The sequence below is a fragment of the Leucopleurus acutus genome (assembly GCF_964270905.1).
Source record: "Leucopleurus acutus genome assembly, chromosome: 16".
In the NCBI taxonomy this organism is placed as follows: Eukaryota; Metazoa; Chordata; class Mammalia; order Artiodactyla; family Delphinidae; genus Leucopleurus; species Leucopleurus acutus.
The window spans coordinates 62,123,603-62,145,028 of NC_139158.1; the positions used below are offsets into that span (position 1 = coordinate 62,123,603).

General features: G+C 53.6%; 1 protein-coding gene across 1 annotated transcript; it reads left to right on the forward strand.

The window, feature by feature from the left end:
• Positions 1 to 2,985: 2,985 nt before the first annotated feature.
• Positions 2,986 to 9,631, forward strand: BPIFB2 (BPI fold containing family B member 2; the record flags this gene model as incomplete). Its single annotated transcript, XM_082856807.1, has 5 exons — positions 2,986 to 3,094; positions 5,574 to 5,667; positions 6,999 to 7,145; positions 8,828 to 8,888; positions 9,563 to 9,631. The coding sequence occupies 5 exons, from the start codon at positions 2,986 to 2,988 to the stop codon at positions 9,629 to 9,631; spliced, it is 480 nt and encodes a 159-aa protein (XP_082712933.1).
• Positions 9,632 to 21,426: the final 11,795 nt, after the last annotated feature.

Here is a 21,426-nt window from a genome sequence, read left to right on the forward strand (position 1 = left end):
GATTATCCAGGTGGGCCCAGGGTAATGATAGGGGTCCTTATAAGTGTAAGAGGGAGGCAGAAGAGGAGAGAGATGACAGCATAAGGAGCCTAACTTGCTGGTTCTGAAGATGGAGGAAGGAACCATGAGCCAAGGAATGAAGGCCAGGAAGTGGATTCTCTTCTAGAGTTTCTAGAAAGGAACAAAGCCCTGCCAATACCTTGATTTTAGCCCAGGGAGACCCATTTTGGACTTCTGACATCCAAAACTGTTAAGGTAATAAATTTGTGTTTTAGGTCACTAAGTTTGTGGTAATTTGTTATAGCAGCAATAGGAAACTAAGACAGTGCCCTGAAGAATATTTGGTGAAGGGGAAGCCCTGAAATGCTGCCACTGTCATCGTTACAAGGGCCTTTCATTGGTGCATTCATTTAGTCATCGAACAAGTATTTATTAGGCTATTTGTTAAGCACAGGGGTGAGCAGAAGCAGCTCCTATTCTCGGGGTGGAGGGTAAAGTGGCTGCAGAATAGCCTGCACGTAGCGGGTGCTCATGGAACAGTGCTTGTCATTGCTGGTTGGGAGGTGGGGCTGGTGAGAATCTCCCTCCTTTGTTTCTACTGGCTGTCACCCAGTGTCCCCTGGTGCTTGAAATGTGGAGGAAGAGGAAGTGTTCATGCCTAGAGCAAACACTGAGAGTGGCTTTGGTCAATATTTGTGCTGCTTTCCGCTGAGTCTGCTGTTTGCCTCGGCTACAGCGAAGACCAGGAGGGCTGGTCTTATGCATCAGTGGATAAACTGAGGCCAGAGGAAGGATATCAGGGAGGATGCAGCTGGCTCCGTTCATTCCTTTCTGCCTAAAGAATGGGGCAGGGGAGCATGGGCTAGGAGGCAGGGCTGGTCCAGGGGAACTCTGGTCTCTAACGGGAGGGCTGGATGGTTTCTGCACTTCCTGTCAACTCTGTGGGCACTAGTGGGGACCCAGCGTGGGTGGGCCTGGACTCTGAGCCTGGTATATGGGCTGGTGTGGAATCAGTGGGAGCCATGGAGGGCTCTGGAGTGGGGGAAGGCCCTGGGGACCCTTGTGTCTGTACCCCAGATGAGCCATGCAGAAGAATGGAAGGGCCTTCCCTGCAGTTCTGCCATCACCTACTGTGCAGACATGTACGTGCACACACAAACACATATGCATACCCCGAATGTCAGGAACCAGTCCACTATGCACACATATACATACACGTACAGACCCACAGACACACTCAGTATACTAAGCCCACTTAAACATATTGTACACAAAACTCCCCACACCTGCACTCATGTAAACAGGCATGTGACACCATAAACTAAGACGGCAACACGTCCATTTCATGTGCACACCCACACACAAACACACACTTTCCTCTGATGCCAGTAATTATGACCTAGTACACGTGTGTGTGCATGACTACGCACACACAACCACACACAACCATAAGGACGCACATACCCCTCAGACACGCATGTATAGACAGACCCATTCGGGGGCACACGGTCCCCTGGGCCCCGTATAGCCAAGGCGGAGGCTGGAGTTTGTAACGCGGAAAGAGCAGACGGGCTCAGTCCTCTGTGAGTGGGATGTGCATCTGGAGAGAGGCTGAGTGTTAAGTAGCAGCACTGGGTCCTCCACACGCTCTCGTCTGCCACCCTTTGAGTTCGGGTTCCACGTCTGATGAGGGCGAAGTATGTGTGACCAGGAAGAGGGCTCAGTCGGTTGGGGCTCAGGTAGCCTCCTAGAAGAGCTGGGTTTCCGCTTGGAGGCACAGGTGGAGAGGTCAGTCATCCCCCTGGCTTTGGGCATCCCTTTCCTCCTGGGCCTGGCCCAGGGGCGATGAGGGGACCTCCCGGGGGCAGCCCTCCTTCTAGAGATCTGCTGATCTTTGAGGCCCCAATGCTGCCCGGCCCCAGGGTCTTGCAGAGGTTGGCAGCGGGCTTGCTACGTGGACGTGGCAGCCCCCCTCCCCCCCCAACACATGTGGGATCACACACTTTGGCAAAGGCCATGTTTGCAGGGAAAACACTTGCAACCACAAGCAAACTTGCCCCTCCCTGGATCCCCCACAGTGGGTCCTGTGTACCGGGGAGCCTCATAAAGCAGTTTCCACACGTGCCCCGGGCGGAGGGCTTGGCTGGGACTGAGAACCCACCTGCCCCGGGAACTGCCTGAGGTCCGAACAGAGATGGGGCTGGCACTCCTCCAGGGAGGAGCCTTGACTTTTCCATCTGTTCAGTGGGGATGCTACTTCCAAAAGCCTTCTGCAGAAGGGTCCATCCCTGGTCTTGCTGTGGGACACTGGGCAAGTGCCGCCTCACTGGGCCTTAGTTACCCATCTGAGCAGTGGCCCCCGGTCCCGCCTGACTCCCTCTCCCCAAGTCCACCCAGCTGGGCTGGGTCAGGAGGGGCCGGGGGCCATGTGAGAGGCCTACACTTGGGACATTCCTCACCTGGCACAGGATGAGGTGAGGATTGGACCACCCTGGGTCCTCCTCTGGCTGGGTTCGGACAACTGGGCACCAGGCTGGGCTGGATTCCTGGCATCAGATGACACAGCCCTAGGCCTTGGACTGCTGGGCCTGGGCTCCCTCCTTGAGACAGGAAGCTGCCCTCAGTCTCCACATCTGGACGTCTCTCCATCCTCCTTTGGCACAACTTGGGTCCTGCACCGGGTCCTAGTTTGCTGTGTGGCCCTAGGCAAGGCCATGTCTTCTCTGGGCCTTGGGGGCCGTTTCCAGACCAGATGCCCCCGTGGTTTCTGATGAAGCAGGCTGGGAAGGGGATTCTTGCCCGTGCAGAGATGCAAAAACTGACATGTGGCAGGTCGTGAGCAGGACTGGGATCGCCACTCACAGCTTGTGACGTCCTGGCTGGGGTAGGTTTAAGCTGCCCAGGGCAGGACCGCTCTGGACAAGTTCCCTGATGCTTGTCCCCACCCCAGCGCACAGATCCTGGGGGGCAGGGGCCAGGGCTGCCATGGCTCGGGCACGCGGGCTGGGCCTGCTGTTGGCGTTGCTGTTGCCCATGGTCAGTGCCTCCAGGCCGGACACCGTGGTCAGACTCAACAAGGAAGTGCTGAGCTACGGTAAGAGACGTGCCGCCAGGCTGTCCTGCGTGTGTCTCTGCATGAGCATGTGCTTGTGAGTCCATGTCTGTACGTGTGTGTACGATCCTAATTGTACGCATGCATCGATGACCTCAAAGCCCCACAGGGACCTGGATTTTCTCTCTTCTGCCGCTGTGTCCCTGGCCCCCAGACAGTGCTGCTGAACAAGTATTTATTTTTTTTTTTATTTTTTTATTTTTTTGCGGTACGCGGGCCTCTCACTGTTGTGGCCTCTCCCGTTGTGGAGCACAGGCTCCGGACGCGCAGGCTCCGCGGCATGTGGGATCTTCCCGGACCGGGGCACGAACCCGTGTCCCCTGCATCGGCAGGCGGACTCTCAACCACTGCGCCACCAGGGAAGCCCTGAACAAGTATTTATTAATGAATAAATAAATGAATGCGTGAGTGGGAGTTACATGCTGTGCCCGGTGTGCACATGTGCTCCCGTGGCCAAGTGATGTGAGGATGGGTCGGTTTGAGGGGCTCCTTTTGCTTGTGTGCGTCTGGTATGAGTTTGAAAATCCATGGAGATGTGCCCACGTGTGTTGGGGAGGGTGCCTAACCACTGGCCTGTGTGCAAGGGCCACAGTGCAGGCCTGAACATGTGTACCACTGTGGCTGTGCACCCTGGGCGTGTGTATGCCTGGGGGCCTGCATGTGCACGCGTGCTGGGGAGAGGCACATCTAGCGCTGCTGGGCTCACAGTGAGAACCAGCCCCTCTCTGGGCCCTTTTTGGGTGAGGCCTGTGTCCCATGTTTCTGTTCCCTCCTTCCAAGTCCTGTCCAGTCCTAGGGCAGAGGGCAAAATGAGGACATCTAGGCCCAGGAAGGGACAAAAGCTGTCCACCAGCACTACCCGGGGAGGCTTTTGGGATCCCACCAAGGCTGGGTCAGCGGTGAGAGATCAGAAGCTCTTTTCCCCAAGACCAGATCAAACTCAGATAACAACGTGATAAACTCAGGTCAGACAGTGGAGGGGACTTTCAGGGGTCCCAGGTCACGAAGCAGCGAGGCAGTGGCTCAAGGAAGCTGCAGGGTCCCCGTGGGGCACACACAACCTTCTGGAACCTTGCATCCGGACAGATGGGCAGACAGTGAAAGGGGTCAGTGATCCGTGTTAGTGTGGCACGTGGATGACTGCAGGCAGGGACAGGAGGCCTGCTGCCCTCCCCTGGCTCCCTCCCTCTGCTGTGCTGTGAGAGCCTCCTTTGTCCCCAGACAGCCCCCTCCCCGCCGCCGGGTGCACCTGCCTGTGTGTTCTCAGCGGAAGCAAACTGCCGAGAACACATGCACACACCTCTTCCGTGGCTAGGCTGGTGGCTTTTTACTCCCGTCCCATCCCGCAAGCCCCAGAATTCAAGCCCCTGTCAGGGGAGCACTGTGGATGGAGTCCAGAGGTGTGGATGGAGTCCAGAGGTCTGGATGTGAATCTCAGCCGCAGACGGTCAGGCAGGAGAGGGGCCTCGGGAGCATGGAGACCACCACCTTTATGCTCTAGGGTCTGCGGAAACTGAGGCCCAGAGGGGCACAGGGATTCCCCAGGTCCCACAGCGAGTCCGAGGGAAGTTCGGGCCTCTGGGGTCTTCCTTTGATGCTCCCTGCCTGCACCACAACCTCTCATTTTAATTCTGCTCGTGTTTAATTGTTTAGTTAGCGCCTCTGTCAACTCAGCAGCCCAGGTACGGGAGGAAGTCCAGGGCCTTGAGGGCTGGGTGCCTTGGCCCAGATCTGAGTTCTCCTGGCCAGGGTGCTCAGCGCTCGGAAAACTGGGCCTAATAATGTACTAACGTCATAGAATTTTGAGGAAAACTAAAGCCCACAGAACAGTGTCTGGCACAGAAGAGCGCTGTGGAAGTGCTAGCCATCATTACTACAAAAAACAAATAGCCATGGGAGCTAACACTTACTGTGAACTGAGTCAGTCTTTACAAGGACCCCATGTGACAGGCACCATTCTAGTCATTGCAGATGAATAGGCGGGGGAAATGAGGCACGGTGCAGCCTCACAGATGGTGAGTAGCAGAGCTGGGATTTGCACCCAGAATCTGAGGGACTCCAGAGCCCTCAGCCTCCAGGTGAGGCGGTCCCCACCCCATCCCCGCAGGACTGGGAAGTGCTCCTTCTGCCTGGGGGTTTGTGGAGGCTCCGGGGAGGTGGGGTCTGCTCAGATCCTTGCAAAAGGGCACAGAGTGTGACTGTTTTCGAGGAAAGGGTAGACACGTAGGGTTTGGAGAGGCAGAAGTGAGAGGTGGAAAGGCACGTCTGGAGGGGCCTGGTGGGGTCGTGCACCCCAGGCTGGCACATGGGGAGCCAAGTGGCCCCCCATGTGCCCGTGGACAAGGCCACCCCTTCCAATCTGAGTTCTCTCTGCCCAAGGTGTGGGGCGGATGGTGGGCAGTGTGGTCTCTCTCGGCGTCTCCTGAGGACAACCTGACCTCACCCTGCTCTGGCCGCTCAGCGGCTGAAGCCGAGAAAGCCCCTCTCCAGCGCCCCCTGCAGGTCACTGTCCCGCATTTCCTGGACTGGAGTGGAGGGGCGTTCCAGCCCACCAGGTGAGTGTTTCCCTGACCGGTTAGATACTCCCACCTGCCGGCTGAGTGGGTACAAGAGGATTTACGAGATGTGACCAGGCATGGGGGCCTGGTGCCTCTCCTGGGTCCCCAGGGCTGGCAAGACCCTTGGCTACTTCCTCCAAAAGCCAGACACTGAATCTGGACACAGATCTGAGCTAGTTTACAGCCCCCTGCAGCCCCCTGTAATGCAGAGGCTCAAAGGCAGAGGTGGTGGAGGAACCCCAAACTCAGACACGTTTAGGGGCCGGGCTAACTGTGGGAACGCAGACTCGTTATCGCCAAGACTCTGGATTTCCAAGAGAATCCATATATACATATGTGTGTGTGTGTATATATATATTATATATGTATAAGAACTCATATATGTATATAGATGTCCTTATAAAAAGCACATATATTTTCTGACTCTTGCTAGCAATAATTTTATTTCTTCATCATTGTGGTCATCATCATCAGCAACAAACATGCAGTTTCTTCCTTCTTCATACGTAGCATCGTAAAATGGGTGCTACAATCTGCCTACGGTACAAAGTTTATAAATGCAGTACACCGATACAAAGTTGAAGCCATTAAAAAGAGCTTAGGGCTTCCCTGGTGGCGCAGTGGTTGAGAGTCCGCCTGCCGATGCAGGGGACGTGGGTTCGTGCCCTGGTCCGGGAGGATCCCACATGTCGTGGAGCGGCTGGGCTCGTGAGCCATGGCCGCTGAGCCTGTGTGTCCGGAGCCTGTGCTCCGCAACGGGAGAGGCCACAACAGTGAGAGGCCCGCGTACCACAAAAAAAGTAAAAATAATAAAAATAAAAAAAATATTAGAATTATTTCTGTGCATTATATATATTCAAACTTGGAGCTGGGCATTCTTGTGTTAACTCCTCTGAGCTGACACTACCATTTTATGAGGGCTCGCTGTGGGCCAGGCTCCAAGCAGGATGTTTTCACATGATTGTCTCCTAGAAAACTCAGCACAGCAGCCCTGTGAGATAGGTACCACCAATCTTGTGTCCATTTTACAGAAGAAGAAACTGAGGCTCAGCATGGGGAATGACTGGCCCAGGGTGTTGCAGTAAGAGGGTACAGGGAGCCAGAGTTCACGGTCATCTGCTGCAATGTCTGTGACCCTGAGTGGAGTTTGGGAGTGCATCCGGCCTGCCCCAGGTGGGGCCATCTCATGTTGAGTGCAGGCCCCGCCTGTGTTAGATGGTCAGCAGGCTCTTGCCAGGGGGGAGGGCGGTGGTTGTGGGGTCTTGCATCAGTCAATGTGGGCTTGCTGGGCCACAGTACCACTGTGGCTCAGGACTGGTGTCCTGCAGTGTCCCAGAGCCCCTGCATCTGATGCTACCCCTGGCACTGCTGGCCAACTCCCCTGTGAACCAGGGCTCCATCGGGACCCCCGTGGTCAGCATCTCCGGCTGCTTCTCTCTCTTTGACAAAGCCATCGTGCTTGATGGCTATAACGGGTGGGTGTCTGTTGGGGGATGGGCTGGGCTGCAGGATCCCAGACACCGAGGCCGTGGTGTCATTTCTTGAAATTTCTACTTCATCCAATCACCAAAACGGACCTGAGCAGCACACCCACCCGCCCCCACAGTATCACACCTATTTTATGGCGAGCACACTGAGGCTCAGAAAGGGGGAGGAAGTTGCCTGAGGTCACACAGTGAGTTTGTGGCCAGAGCCCACGTCCCCGCTACTGCCCTGCACCACATGACGGTGCACAGTGGCCATCAACATACTATATGGGGAGGGAGTCTGGGCTGGCAGCCACTGTTAGGGACCTCAGAGGGCTGCCCCTCCCCGCAGAAATGAGGAGTCTGAGGCCCAGGGAGGGGCGGGGCCCGCCAGGTTCTCCCCTTGAGTCAGGTGGCTGCTCCTGTTGGCATCTAAAACTGACAGTCGCTCTACTTCCAGAGCACCTGCTGTGTGCTGGGTGTGCTCTGGGCCCCTTCTGTGCATCAGCTCACAGTAGTCCTACCAGGTAGGTGGAAGCATTTCCCTCATTTTACAGGAGAGCAAACGGAGGCATAGAGTGGTTAAGTGACTTGCCTAAGGTCACACAGCTGGCAAACGGGTTCAAACCCTGGCAGCCTGACAAAACCCCACCGCTGCGAATTCCTCTGCATTAGGTCTACACCCTCCCGCCCGTGGATGGGGGCTCACGGTGAGGCGGTTGAGTGCTTCAGAGACTTAAGAGGGTGCGACATTTACGCAAAGACTGGACTTCTTCCTCAGAGAAGGCTTGGGTGTAAATCTATTCCCACCAGGGTCCCATGAGCAGCCCGTGTAACTCACAGCCCCCCACGACCCCTCACGGGCCTCATGGGCAGGGGCTGCTTGTGGTTCATGGACGGGGAGACGGAAGTCCAGAGTTTGATGCTGTTGAGAACATAGATGCCATCCTCCCACCTCCCCAGGAGGCCATTCAGTGAGGCTGGGAAGTGGCTACAGTCAGCATTTTAGGAGACCAAGGAACCGTGATTTCCAATGGATCCGCACAGAGAAACACTGACTCAGACCCACCTCTCAATGAGGAAGGGACTTTAGTAGGTGCGTCGCAGAGAAATGGGGCCCAAGCAGGAAGCAGACCCGGGCCGCCAGCCCCACCCCCGCCTCACCGGGCTCAGTGGCCATGAGGCCAGCTGGCCAAGGACGTGGCCGTGTCCGGCTTTTGCAACACCCTCTGTCTCCCCCGAGCCTGGCCTCATTCTCGCATCTCGGCCACTTCCGAACCTTGAGACCAATGACCCCCTTCTTGGCATCTCAGTTCCTCCTCTGTGGGGACAGTCGTACCTGTACTGTGCCCGGCATATGGCAGGGTGTGGAGTGGGAATCACTGGCCCCCGGCTGAGGAGATAGTCTTTCCTCTGGGACCTGTGGTTTTGCAGAGAGACAGGCCCCACCGTGCCGACCTGGAGCTCAGGGGCCCTTCCTGGTCTCTTCTTTTTGGGCCTCTCACTGTTGTGGCCTCTCCCGTCGCGGAGCACAGGCTCCAGACTCGCAGGCCCAGCGGCCATGGCTCACGGGCCCAGCCGCTCCGTGGCATGTGGGATCTTCCTGGACCGGGGCACGAACCTGTATCCCCTGCGTCGGCAGGCGGACTCTCAACCACTGTGCCACCAGGGAAGCCCCTTGGTTTCTTCAGCACAGCCCCTGTTCTGCTGGCCCCGCTGCAGAATCACATCAAAGCTGTGCTGCGGCACAAGGTAAAGGACCTCCCACCAGATCCCGCGGAAGGCGGGCGTCGCTCACCTCTAGGCGCGGCTAATGAACGGGGGATCCCCGGCATGGGGGAGGTGGGGTGCTAGTGTTTTTCTTTTTTCTTCGGTAGAAGGCCCTTCGTGGGGCTCCCCGAATTTCCCCATGAGGGCAGGGAAGAGGCTGGGGCAACGGTTCCGTGCAATGACGTGGGGACCCAAGCAGGGCGTGGGTTTGGGGCTGCAGGGGAGGGAGGCTCATCTTCTCGGACCAGCCCCAGGGCCGAGCTGGAGCGTGGGGTGGGGACAGTGCTTTCAGGGCTGCGTGGCTTGTGAAAAGAGAACACAGTGAGAACGGGCAAGGGCCTGGGCACCAGAGCCAGATGTGACCTGGCTTCCAATCCTGGTTTCCAATCCTGGCTTCCAAGCCCTGGGCTGAATTTGGCCCCAAAGCTGCACAGTCCCCGGAACAAAGAAACCATAGGGAGTCAAGCATCAGCACTTCCAGGCTTCCACCAGGAAGAGAAGCACATCACTTCCACTGACATTTCATCGGCCAAAGCAGGTCGCGTGATCTTGCCTGACCTCAAGGGGTAGGGAAGTGTGATCAGGAGGAAAGGAAAAACAGGTATATCGTTGAGCACAGTAATGTCTTCCACACTCTCCCGTGTCCTCCTGTGTAGGTGAGGCTGGAGACGTGGCTGAGGGGCAGTGAGGCTCCTGCTGCCATAGAGATTTTGCAGAAATACTAGGCACCTCATGCCTTCAGGTCCAAGCTGGGGAGGCACGGATGCAGCAGCAGCCCACAAAGTGAGCAAGGAAGCTCCCAAATCAGTTCTTTACAGACAAGCCCTTGGTTTCTAGAAATAAAGCCCAGTGACTATGCATCCAATGAAACCTAGATCTTGGCCGTGTATTGTCTGCTCAAAGCAACTGCTCCCCAAGCCCCATCCCACGGCTCCTGGAAACCCTATCTGCCAGACAGTGAGGGAAACAGCCATTGTCTCCATATTAAAAACAATCAGACAGCATTCTATAGAGAGGCTCCCCTGCCACAGGACAGCTTTATACATCACCAACCTCAACTCTGGCATCAGGAGGTCATTAAAGAGCAAGAATTTTGGAGTCAGGAGAATGGGGCTCACATTCCATCACTGTCACTTGGTTGACTCAGTGGGCCCCTTAGCCTTCTGATGCTCAGTTTTCCCGTCTATAAAATGGATAATAATAATAATACTCTAAAATGAGTGTGAGGCTATTTAAATGAGATCATTTTTTTTCTGAGGTGCTTAGCACCGAGGCTGGCACACAGTAAGTGCTTAATTTGTGCTTGCTGTGGTTAGAGCTAATTTCTAGAGTGTGAGCCTGTGGGACCTCTTGCCTCTGTTGACCTAGAACAAATAGACTGCCAGTTATTTCTTCAGCAAAGATGGGCTTATTCAGGCACAGCAGGAAATTGCAATCTGGGGTCTGCCACCGTGGTGAGCCATGTGCAAGTCCCCCCACAGCAAGGGAAGGAGAACCCTTTTATAGAGGGGGGAAAGGAAGTTGCTGGGGCTGTAGTGAACAAAGAGTCTGTGGCTTTTCATGGGCCGAGGAGTCTTTCTTCTTCCTGTTGGGCTCTGCTATTGTTGTGGGATGTGACAGCTCCCCTTTCTGGTCTCCCAACGCTAGTTAATTGAGGTTTCTGTTTATTAACTTTTACACCTCTGATCAGAGCTAAACTGAGAACAAGGAGGGGCCCTTGGCATGCTGGCAAGAGAATGCCCAAGGGCTCTTTCCTAGAGCAAGGCAGGGGCAGATCTCCCAAACAGCTCCATGTCTATGTTTAGAGCCACACAGCACATTTAGAGCAGTTTTAACAGACTTATCTGATCCCAGCTTCTAGCCTTGAAGGGGCATATAAATACTGAAGTCCCTTTTACACAAGTAAGATATTTCTTCCTCCCAGTGATTTTTAAAAAGCCTTTTCCCCCCATGTCTTGTTTTTTCTTTCACTTAAATGTTGGGGAGCTAAACTATTTAGTTTATTTGCAACAGTTTATTGTAACCCAATACATTGTGTTTATTGCTGGCTGCATCATTCATTCATTCACTAAGTGGCTACCAACGCTGCCCTCCTGGAGCTTAGATCCTCGTCCACAAGACAGACATATAATAATAAGGTCTAAGGAAACAAGAACAAGTAAATTAGTAAAAAAAAAAAAAGGCTATTTTGAGATCGTCTTGAGGGTTATAAGGGGGATAAACAGGGACACATATCAGAGAGGGAAGGGGGAGGGGGAGGCACGGCTGGGTGGGCAGCGAAGGTCTCTCTGAGGAGGAAGCATCATCAGAGACCCCTCTAGGGGACTTCACAGTCTATCACCCTTCCTTTCCCCAGGATCCAGGGTCTCTTTCTCTCCTGGTCTCCTTGGTAACACCCAAATCCTAGCTCCTGGGAAGGGGGCTCAAAGAGAAGTAGGTCAGGACTTCCTGTCCAGTCTGCCCTGGGAAAGGCTAGAGGGGAGGAAGTCCTGTCTCAAGAGGGCGGCAGGAACTTGATTTCCAGGCCAGTGGCTAAGGCTGCTCTGTTCCTACTTCCAGTGTTAGAACCCCTCCTACAAATCCTTGTGAATTCACCCATTTGTTTCTGTTCCTACCTCCACCTTTCTACCCCCACCCCCCCCATCATCTTTCCTCTGAACCACTGCTCCGGCCTCCTCGCTGGTCTCCCTTCTTCCAATCTTGCACCTACTATCCTTTCTCCACTCAGCGGCCAGAAGGTTGGGTTTTTAAAACTGCACGTCCAGTCATCTCCCTTCTCTGCTTCAAGTTCTTCTATGGACTTTTCATGGCACCCAGAGCAAAATGCAGACCCCTCACCACTGCTCACAGGGCCCTGCCAACTCTGCCCCCACCCCCTTCTTCAGCCCCATCTGTCCACTGGTCCTGTGCTGGAGGAGGGATGGTGAAGTCCTCCACATGGCCCTCATACCCCTTCCTCAGACATTAAAACACACCCACAGCCTTCAACAAGTTTAAGTTTTTCTGCTGTTTAATTTTTGAAAGAATTGAAACTTTGGGGGTGTGTACATTTTGAGGTTATAAATAACTCATTTCATTTCCCATCGTCTATGACTTCTCAAAAGTCAAAGGGCATGCTCAGGCATTCTTTCAAAGTGAGAAAGTGGACTTGGAAGAGTAGGGAAGGAGAAAGAGTTGTGGATCAGATTAGAATCTGGGCAGAAGAGCTTGGGGTGGACGATCCAAGTGGTAAAGAGTGGTCTGGCACGCTGGGACTTCTGGGGCAGTGCCGGGTATAACAGAGGAGTGAGGCTCGATGAGAGTCTTCAACACCTGGCCTGACTGTTCAGGCCTCAGACCACACGGCCCCCTCCTCCTTCAGCTCACGGTGAAATGGACCAAACCATCACTACATCTTGAGTTGACAGTGACAAGACCAAATGAACTGTTAATTTAAATTTAAAAGTGAGAAGAGGCTCTGTTAAGCATCTCCACCAGCTTTGGATGATACTGAGTTTCCACGGATAAACCAAGGATGATACTCAAAACTGCAGGGATTCCAGTTCTCTGCGTGTGAGCGAGGCTGCTCCTTGAAGCACTGCAGCGCAGCAAATGTCATGGCAGGACATGCAATGAGACTTCTTAGGTAACTCCACTGCTGTCCTATTTCAGCTGCAGTTGATGAATAACAAATGCTAGAAGCCCTCCAAAGAGCTCACTGCTACTAATCTTGAGTAACAAACCATCTGAAAACTTAACGGCATAAAGCACAGTTTTAGTGTTTGCACAGATTCTGTGGGTCAGGACAGCTTATCTCTGCTCCAAGACGTCAGGCCTCAGCTGGGAAGAATGGCTGGGGTGACTTGCTGTCTGGGGGATGGAGTCACCTGGGGGGTTCCTCACTCAGCTGGCTGGTGGTTGATGGTGGCTGTCGTCAGAACACCTACGTGTGGCCTGTCCATGTGCTGGGTTCAAAGGCTGAGCATCCCAGAGGCACAGAATGGAAGCTGAATGGCATTTTTATGATCCAGTTTTGGAAGTCACGTGGTGTCACATCTGTTATACTCATTTAGTCAAATCATTCGCAAAGGTCCTTCCAGATTCATTGAAATGGCTACTTCATCAGAGTCTTGTCACAATGTCAGAGAGTCCTGCGAGTGACCCTACTGCCTCTGAAATTCCTTTCTTTCCTTCCTAACTTCACCACCCTGGCCTTCAATCCCACACCTAAAATCTCAGTTGTAGGCTCACTATGAGAAAGAGTAGTCTTCTAGTCCAATCCTTCCATTTCTCAGATGAATCTGGTGAGGTTGAGAAAGGGCAAGGGCATCCCACTGATTGAAGTAACAGGCACAACATGGGATGCTGGCATGTGTGATAAAATTGCCTCTGAGGCTGCTGGTTCCCGGGAAATACTCTGTTCCAGTTATTCATCACTGATCACTAACCACTCCAAAACCTAGTGGCTTAAAAAGCCCGACAACTTATTATTTATCACGCTTCTGTGGGTTAACTGAGCAGCTCTTCTGTCACATGTGGTGTTGGCTGGGGCACTGGGATGGCTGGAACGTCCAGTGTTGGGCCTAAGGACTTCCCTTCGGCCCGAACAATTGTTTGGCATCTGTCAAGCATTCAGAGAGAAGGTTGGGTCCTGCCAGTGTCCTCCCGTAGAGCCTGTTTGTCCCAGGCCCTAGGTGGGCCATTTGCATTGGCCTTTGATGCCCTGGCAAGTCCTGCCAGTCCCTGCTTGTGCCCAGGTCCCACCTTGGGGTTGGGCACCAAGACCCTACCACCAACCCCAGAAGCACCTAGAAGCAGTGTGGAGTGGACTGTAGTCCCTACGGGCACCAGACCAGCCCTGGACTCCCAGGCTGAGCCCTTCTAGTTTGTACTGTGGAGCCTTGACCTCTCTCTGACAACTCAAGAAGCTAAGTCCTTTGAATCAACATATCATCACCATCAAGGTCATCACAGCCATTTACGGAGCACTTACTCCGTGCAGGGCGCTGCACTGAGCGCTCGCAGCTGTCGCCGTGGCGGTATGATTACTTCTCCTTCCTGTTCTGCAGACGAGGTAGTGGAGGCTCTGAGGGGCTAAGCTGCCCGTTGGCATGCAGTATGTGGGCGGCAGGGCTGACACTCTTTCCTAGGCCTACGACGCTGAAACTGGGGCTCTACTGTCCAATGATGACAGAAGTCCCCACCACATGGGATTGTCATGAGGTTTAAGTACAGGGTGCGCGGGAAGGAAGGAAGGAGTAGGGCACATACGAGATATCGATGTTTTCAAGTGTTTTGCTGCGTCGGGGTTGTCGAAGGATAGACCTCAGAGAGTTCAGAGAGAAGTTGCCGACGATGACCCCTCCTGCGCTGCGGGGAGGTTGGGGGCGCTGGCTGCGGGGAGGATGGCTGAGCGGCGTGGGTGGTGTGATAGGAGCAGGTCGCTGAGCTGTGAGTGACAACAGAGGAGCTGGTGTGATGAGCTGCCGGACACCAGCAGCTCCAGGACACCCTGGACGGCAGGCAGCGAGGGTGGGCTTGGGGACGTAGGCGGTAGAATATTCGGGGTCACACCGAACAGGCTTCACAGGGGCACAGTCGGGGTGTCGGGTGCTCTGGGGGGACAGCAGGAGGTGGTTCACTGCGGGGGCAACGGCAGTGAGGGCTGTGGGGGTGGCAGCGGGTGGCAGGGATGCTGAGGGTGGACAACCCTGCAGCAGCTGCGCTTTGTCCGGGGACGCCATGCGGGCCTAGGAGACTTCGTGGCCGGAGCAGCAAGGACAGCGCCGCAGTGCTAGGGAGGGGGCCGCGGCGGGCAGGGATGGGAGGAACCTTGCCTTTGGCAGCCAGTCCCTGCAAGTGAATGCATCTGGCTGTGGTCTTGCCGGAGGTGCGGCCAGCCGCGTCAACAAGGACACCAAGGGCTGAGGGCTGGAGGCGGCCTGTCGGCGAGGTTCCCTTGTTCGGAAAACATTTCCTAGCTGGTGGTGGTGGTGGGGGGTTGGGTGGGGGTGGCGACAGCTTGGGTGGCAGTGGTGGCGGTGGTCTCATGGGGGGGTAACAAGGAATTGGCAGAGCGAGAGGAAGGCTGAGGAGAGTATGTGTGTGTGTGCGTGCGCATGTGTGTTCCCTGCATGCGCTTTTCTGTGTCTTGGCTTTGCCTGGAGGTGATGTTATCCCTGTATTCCAGTGGTCCTTTTGCCGGGACCTCCACCGGGGATCCGGGGAGCATTGCTCACAGATGATGTCACCCGGAAAGCAACGGACCGCATGGTGGACTGCACTCCCTGGCCAGTGGTTCCACATTCTGTGCTGCTCCAGCCGCCGGGGTGTCACTGCTCTGCGCGGCCCTCCCCGTGCCAGCGCCATCCCAGCCCGAGAGCGCCTCTTCTTTGAGTATGCCCTTCCTGAGACCCCTTCGGCCCTGTGCATCCCCGTGCTTCCAGACATGGTGGGAGCCCCCAGCTACCACCTGAAAACCATTTGGGAACCTCGGAGAAGGCAGCACCCACAGCAAAAAAAGCCTTCGGGGATTATCAGGTGCGTCTCTGGATCAAAGCACGAGGGGGAGAAGGATGCTCCAAGTTTAAACCCATGAATGCAGGTCAGGTTTGACAGGGGGGAGAGGGTGGAAGGGGAAGCAGCACCCTTGACTAAAGACCTAGCGAGTGCAAGGAATTTCCCACCCATTGTCTTGTGAAATTGTCACAGCCATTCTGGGGGATAAAGGGTGTGACCCGCACTTCACAGATGAGCATGTGAGCTCCGGGAGTCTAAGTGGCTCGCCGGGAGCCTGGCCTGGGTTTGGCTTCAGAACTTGCTCTCTTCCACTGCACCGCAGTGAGTAAAGGCAGAGAGTAAGGAAGCCCAGAGGGTTTGGGGAACAGAAAAAGCAATAGTCTGATCAGAGCAGGTGAGCAGCCTGGAAGGCTGGCCACAGAGCTTGAATTTTCTCTGGTAGGCAGTGGGGAGCTATGGAAGGTCTTGCGGTGGGGGTGGGGGGTGGAAGGAACCTGACATTGGTGTTGGATATGCCGAAGTGGACAAGGCAGACCGCGGTGGGAAAGGCTGGAGCCTCAGTCAGGGCCTTGAAGGAAGAGAGGAGGCCACTGGGAGAGGCCTGGTCACCTGGATATTGGCATTTCCTTCTCCCAGGACTTCCCTGTGTGAAGAGGATGGCCACCCAATCTGAGCCTCTGAGGTTCCCCACTGCCGAGCCCCGAGGTCTAAGCTTAGGCACGGAAGGCTCCCGTGCGCCCAGCTACCACCTTCTTCCTGCCACACCGAAGAGTCTCTGACTGGACGCAGGCGCTCCACCAGTGTTGTCCAGTCTCGCTCTCAAGTGGTTAAACTTCCCATTTTGCACATGATTCTGGAGTAGAGTCAATGTGTGTGATTCAACGACACAGTCAACCTAAAAGCCCAGGTGTGTGTTGCTGGGCACCTGACAGATGCTCAAGAAATGCAGACCCCACCCCCTTGCAGATCTTTAAGCACAGCCTTTGCTGTTTGGAAAAAACGGAAACAGAGGTCCAGAGAGGCAATGGGACTAGCCCAGGGCCACACGCCAGGAGTAGTATGGTAGGCTCAGGACCAAGTCCCCATCAAAGCTCCTTCTGCATCATCTCCAGGTCTCAAATCCTGGTGAGCACAGAATCCCCGGGCAGCATGTAAAGATGCAGGTTCCCAGGCCCCCTACTCCTCAGAGCTTCTGACTCAGTAGCTTCAGGATGGGGGACTGGAATCTGAGTTTAACAAGTTTCACAGATAGATTGGGGGAAAGACTTTGAGGAATATTACTTTAGTCTGCCATCCCCATTGTGCAGTCAGGGACAGAGGCTGGGAAAAGGCAAGCAGGTGACAGGGTTGGTTTTAGACCTGATATTCAATGCTCAGCCCTGAACTCGGTTGGGCTTGCCTTACTTGTAGGGTGTTTCAAGGGATTCCCCCCAAGCCCTTGAGTCTGTTCCTCTCCCCGGCATCGAGGTACGAACCAACTGTGACAGAGTTAACCAGCCTTCAACTCCCACCCCCAGTCGCTTTCCAGGCAAGAGGTGACTCTGAAAAGTGCAAACACAGAAGTTGCCATGGCCTGGGCTTGATAAAAACAAACCAGGCAGGGGCTTTCCTGGTGGCGCAGTGGTTGAGAGTCCGCCTGCCGATGCAGGGGACACGGGTTCGTGCCCCGGTCCGGGAAGATCCCACATGCCGCGGAGCGGCTGGGCCCGTGAGCCATGGCCGCTGAGCCTGCGTGTCCGGAGCCTGTGCTCCACAACGGGAGAGGCCGCAACAGTGGGAGGCCCACGTACTGCAAAAAAAACAAAAACAAAAAACAGGCAGTTGCCTTAGGGGAGCTGCGGGGCCAGCGAAGAAGAGCCCTTGTTCTGAGCCCTGAGCTGACCCTCAAGGGCCCCGCCCCTGCCCCTGCCCCACCTGAACGCTGACAACCCACCTGTTAGCCTGCGTCTCCCCCTGGGGAATTCTGCGTCTTTCTCCCCGTCACTGAGGCGGCACCCTCAGGGCTCTCTCTGTCCTCCCTCTACCCGCCTTCTTCCTCCATCTCAGACTTGCTCCAGCCCCCCCTCCAAGTTGCTGGGACCTTTCAAACTGTTCTGTTGTCCCTGTCCCGGTTCAGTCCTCGTTCCCTGGTTTCTGGACCAGAAAAGTCTCCCAGCTCCTGTCGCTACCCTATTGCGAGCCACACATCTGATTCTTCATCTAATGAGCAGCTCCTATATTCCAGGATGCATGAGTAGGACAGCCTCCCCTCCCTGCGATGCTTTGAATTTCGGCAGCTCTACTGCTTGGGGAGCCACGTTTGAGCCTGGACGTCTTTGCCCAGGCTGTGTGCTGGCACCTTGGCTCCCACACAGCCTCTAACCTCTGGGGTCCTATCCTCTCTCCAGGTTACTGCCGGGAGCCAGGTGTAGGCCTTGCTGCTTCTTCCCAGACTTGGGCAACCTGTCTCTCAACGGAGGTTTCCAAAGCAGGTTGTAGCTGTGACCTCATTTAGCCTTCATCTGGGAACCGTGAGGCGAAGGAGGGATTGGGATTCGCGTTTCACAGAGGTGGGAACTGAGGCACGGGCAAGGTGTGACTTGCTAGGGCTACCTGGTGAGGAAAAGGCAGTGCTTGATGGCAACCCAGGCCTCCTGAGCTCACCTGCGGGGCTCTTTGTGCAAATCCTAACAGCAACAGTGGATGAGTTTACTTGGTGCCTGGCAGCGTGATAAGCTCTTGGCGTGAGATTCATTCAGCCATCACAACAGCGCTTCACAGCAGGTGCCGCCATTAACTCCACCTTATAGATGAGGAGACCGAGACTTTATAGATGAGGAGACCGAGACATTAACTCCACTTTATAGATGAGGAGACCGAGACTCAGAGAGGGGATTTGCGGTCACCCAGCGCCAGAGAGCAGAGCTGAGATTTGAAGGCAGGTTATCCTGACTTTGCTGCACATGCTTCCAACCTAAGCCACAGAGATGTTGGGGTGACATTTAAACCCAACCAAACATGGGGTCCTGCAAAGTGACCAGAGGAGGTGGGGGTGCAGTTGATAACTGGCAGCCCACGTTGCACCAGGGGTGTTCAAACTGAGCCCTCTCACCAGTTGGCTTCTGCCTGGGTTGAGGTGATTATACTGTAGTATAATCAAGATGGAAAAATTAGTGAGGGCTTCTGGACAGCCCAAATAGAAAAACAGATGAGAGTGGGGCTACTTGGGTTGCAGGAAGGTGGGATTCAGAAGCCCTGCCACTCGGGCTCCCTCACTCCCAAGATAGCCTAATTAACGAGAATAATAATGGCAAAATGGTGATGAAGCACTACCGAAGACAGATGTAAAGTATTATCACAACAGCAGCTAAGATCCTCTGAGCACTTGCCTTGTGCTGGGTACCACATGACCAAGCCCTTTATTTTCTTATTCTTTTATTTCTTTATTCTTGTCCCCATTCTATAAAGGAGGAAATTGAGGCTTAGTCAACTTAGTGAAGCAGTCTGAGAACACACCGATAATAAAGGGAAGACTCAGGATTTAAACCCAGAATCCACAGACACATCTTCCATGCATCACTACGTTGTGAGTCCAGCAGGTTGGAGCAGGGATATAAAAAAACTGTCCGTGGGTTCATTTATAGGATATTTATGAGAATCCATTTACTGATTCCCAATTTTTCTATGCTCTCTTTCCCAAGAACCCTCTTTTCAAGAGTGGCTTCTTCCACAAACCTTCCCACCTTCCCTTCCTCAAGTGTTCCTTCCCCCTCCTTATGAAGCATTTTCTCTTTGCCCCAGTCCGTACTCAAGAGCATTGCCTTGGAACATCACCTCCAGGACTTGGAATAAATGGGCTATGAGTGATCCTAGAGTGTCCAGGAAATAAGCCAGGTGGTTTTCAATTTTCTTTCAACAAAAGAAGAGTGTTACTACTGTTCCTAGTCTTAATCTGCTTGGAGTTGTTGAGAAACGTTTTTTGATAATACAACCCCACGTGATTTTTGTCATATACATTGAAAGCAGTTCAAAGAATTGAGCAACACTGTTTTAATCAAACTCCTCTCATGTCCATCTGCTTACTTGTTGAAAAAGTATACAGGATTTTTTGTAGCACTTAGATCTCAAAAGATGAAAATTAGGTCTCTGATGGGTGCTGAACCCTGCCTCCTTCTAGCAATGAGTAAAGTAATTCGCAGATAAAACAACTAACTGGGAAAAAAACTGTCCACTTCATTAAAACATCCATTTCTCAACCAATACTTTTCTGTGTTAAATTATTATTAAAAATTTTAATAGAATGCATGTGACCATTAATTGTAATGATAATGAAGGGCAGGATATGTGACCCCAAAATAACCTACTTTGGCCTGTAGATTATTTTGAGCTGAAGGCAGTCAAGCCCAGCATACAGACTCAAGAAAAACTGTTAGGTCTCCCTTAACCACCTGAAATAGTTAGACAGGGGGTCTGGTTCAGAGAGAGAGCTATTACCGGAGATAACTTTTATCTGAATACATCTAACTACCAAACGCCTCCTCTTCTTATTGTCCTGTGAATTACCCTCCTCCCCTTTGAAGCCCCAGGCCACTGTCCCATTCCTTAGCTCAGGGTGGCATAGAAGTGTCAGCTGCTGGATTTGGCCTCGGTTCTCATTATTTTTATGGAGCGCCCATACATACATAATTAAATTTGGTTTTCTCCTGTTAATCTGTCTTACATCAATTTAATCAATAGACCAACCAAAAGAACCCAGAAGGGTAGAGAAAAAAGTGTTCCTCCCCTACAATAACAATCTAAAAGATTATTTTTAATATTTAGTGCCTTACGGTCAAGGGGGAATTTGAAAAATAATTTACTCAAGATACATATTGTTGATGCAAAGAAGCACATCTCTCTCCTTGCCTGTCCTACCTCATCCCCTGTTCTTTTCCCACTTGTCAGCTTCAAGAAAGCTTTGCTGGCCTCCTAACTATTCCTCTTACACACCAGCACCTTTCCTACCCCAGGGCCTTTGCACGTGCTGTCCCTCTGTCTGGATTGCTCATCCCCCTAGACATAACTATGGGTGCCTCTCTTACCCCCTGCAATCTTCTCTAAGTCACCTTTTCAGTAAGGTCTTCTCTGACCTCTGTGTCTAAAATTTCTCTCCCTCCCTCTCAATCCTTTTTATTCCCTGCCTGGCTTTTCTCTCCCTTAGCACCATCCTCTTCTTCTTCTAAGGACACCAGGCTTACTGGATTAGAGCTGACCCTCATGACTTCATTTAACTTAGTCATCTCTGTAAAGACCCTATTTCCAAATACAGTCACATTCTGAGGTCCTGGCAGTGACGCTTCAACATATCAATTTGGGGGGTGTGGACACAATTCAGCCCATAATACGTGGGAAGCTTCACTTTAACCAGTTCCCCCAGCTCTATGCTTATGATGGTGCACTTTATGTCTGTATGCTCTGCTTCACGAAAGGTGTGAGAGGTACATGGTTTTTAAAAATTCTATAACTCAGTACAAACAAAAAGGTTTGGAGTCTTCTCAGGTTGAAGTTGCTCTGATTAAAAATTATAGTGTAGGGCTTCCCTGGTGGCGCAGTGGTTGAGAGTCCGCCTGCCGATGCAGGGGACACGGGTTCGTGCCCCGGTCCGGGAGGATCCCACATGCCGCGGAGCAGCTGAGCCCATGAGCCATGGCAGCTGAGCCTGCGCGTCCGGAGCCTGTGCTCCGCAACGGGAGAGGCCACAACAGTGAGAGCGCCGCGTATCGCAAAAAAAAAAAAAAAAAAAAATCATAGTGTATCTTCCGAGGCTGTGGAGTGACGTGCCACATAAACCCTCGCGGCTGCGAACAGTCAGGGAAAGGGAGGGCCCACTAGGTGCCGCACCCAGATTCTGGGGCAGAGCCGACTGCAGGTTGGGGATGAGAACTGGCCAGTCAGGTTTGCCCCACCATCAGCAGATACCCCTCCTGCCAACCCTCCCATATGGCCATCTCCAGACCCTGATATGCCTGTTTTAGAGATGGTGCAACCTGAGGCTTGAGAACGG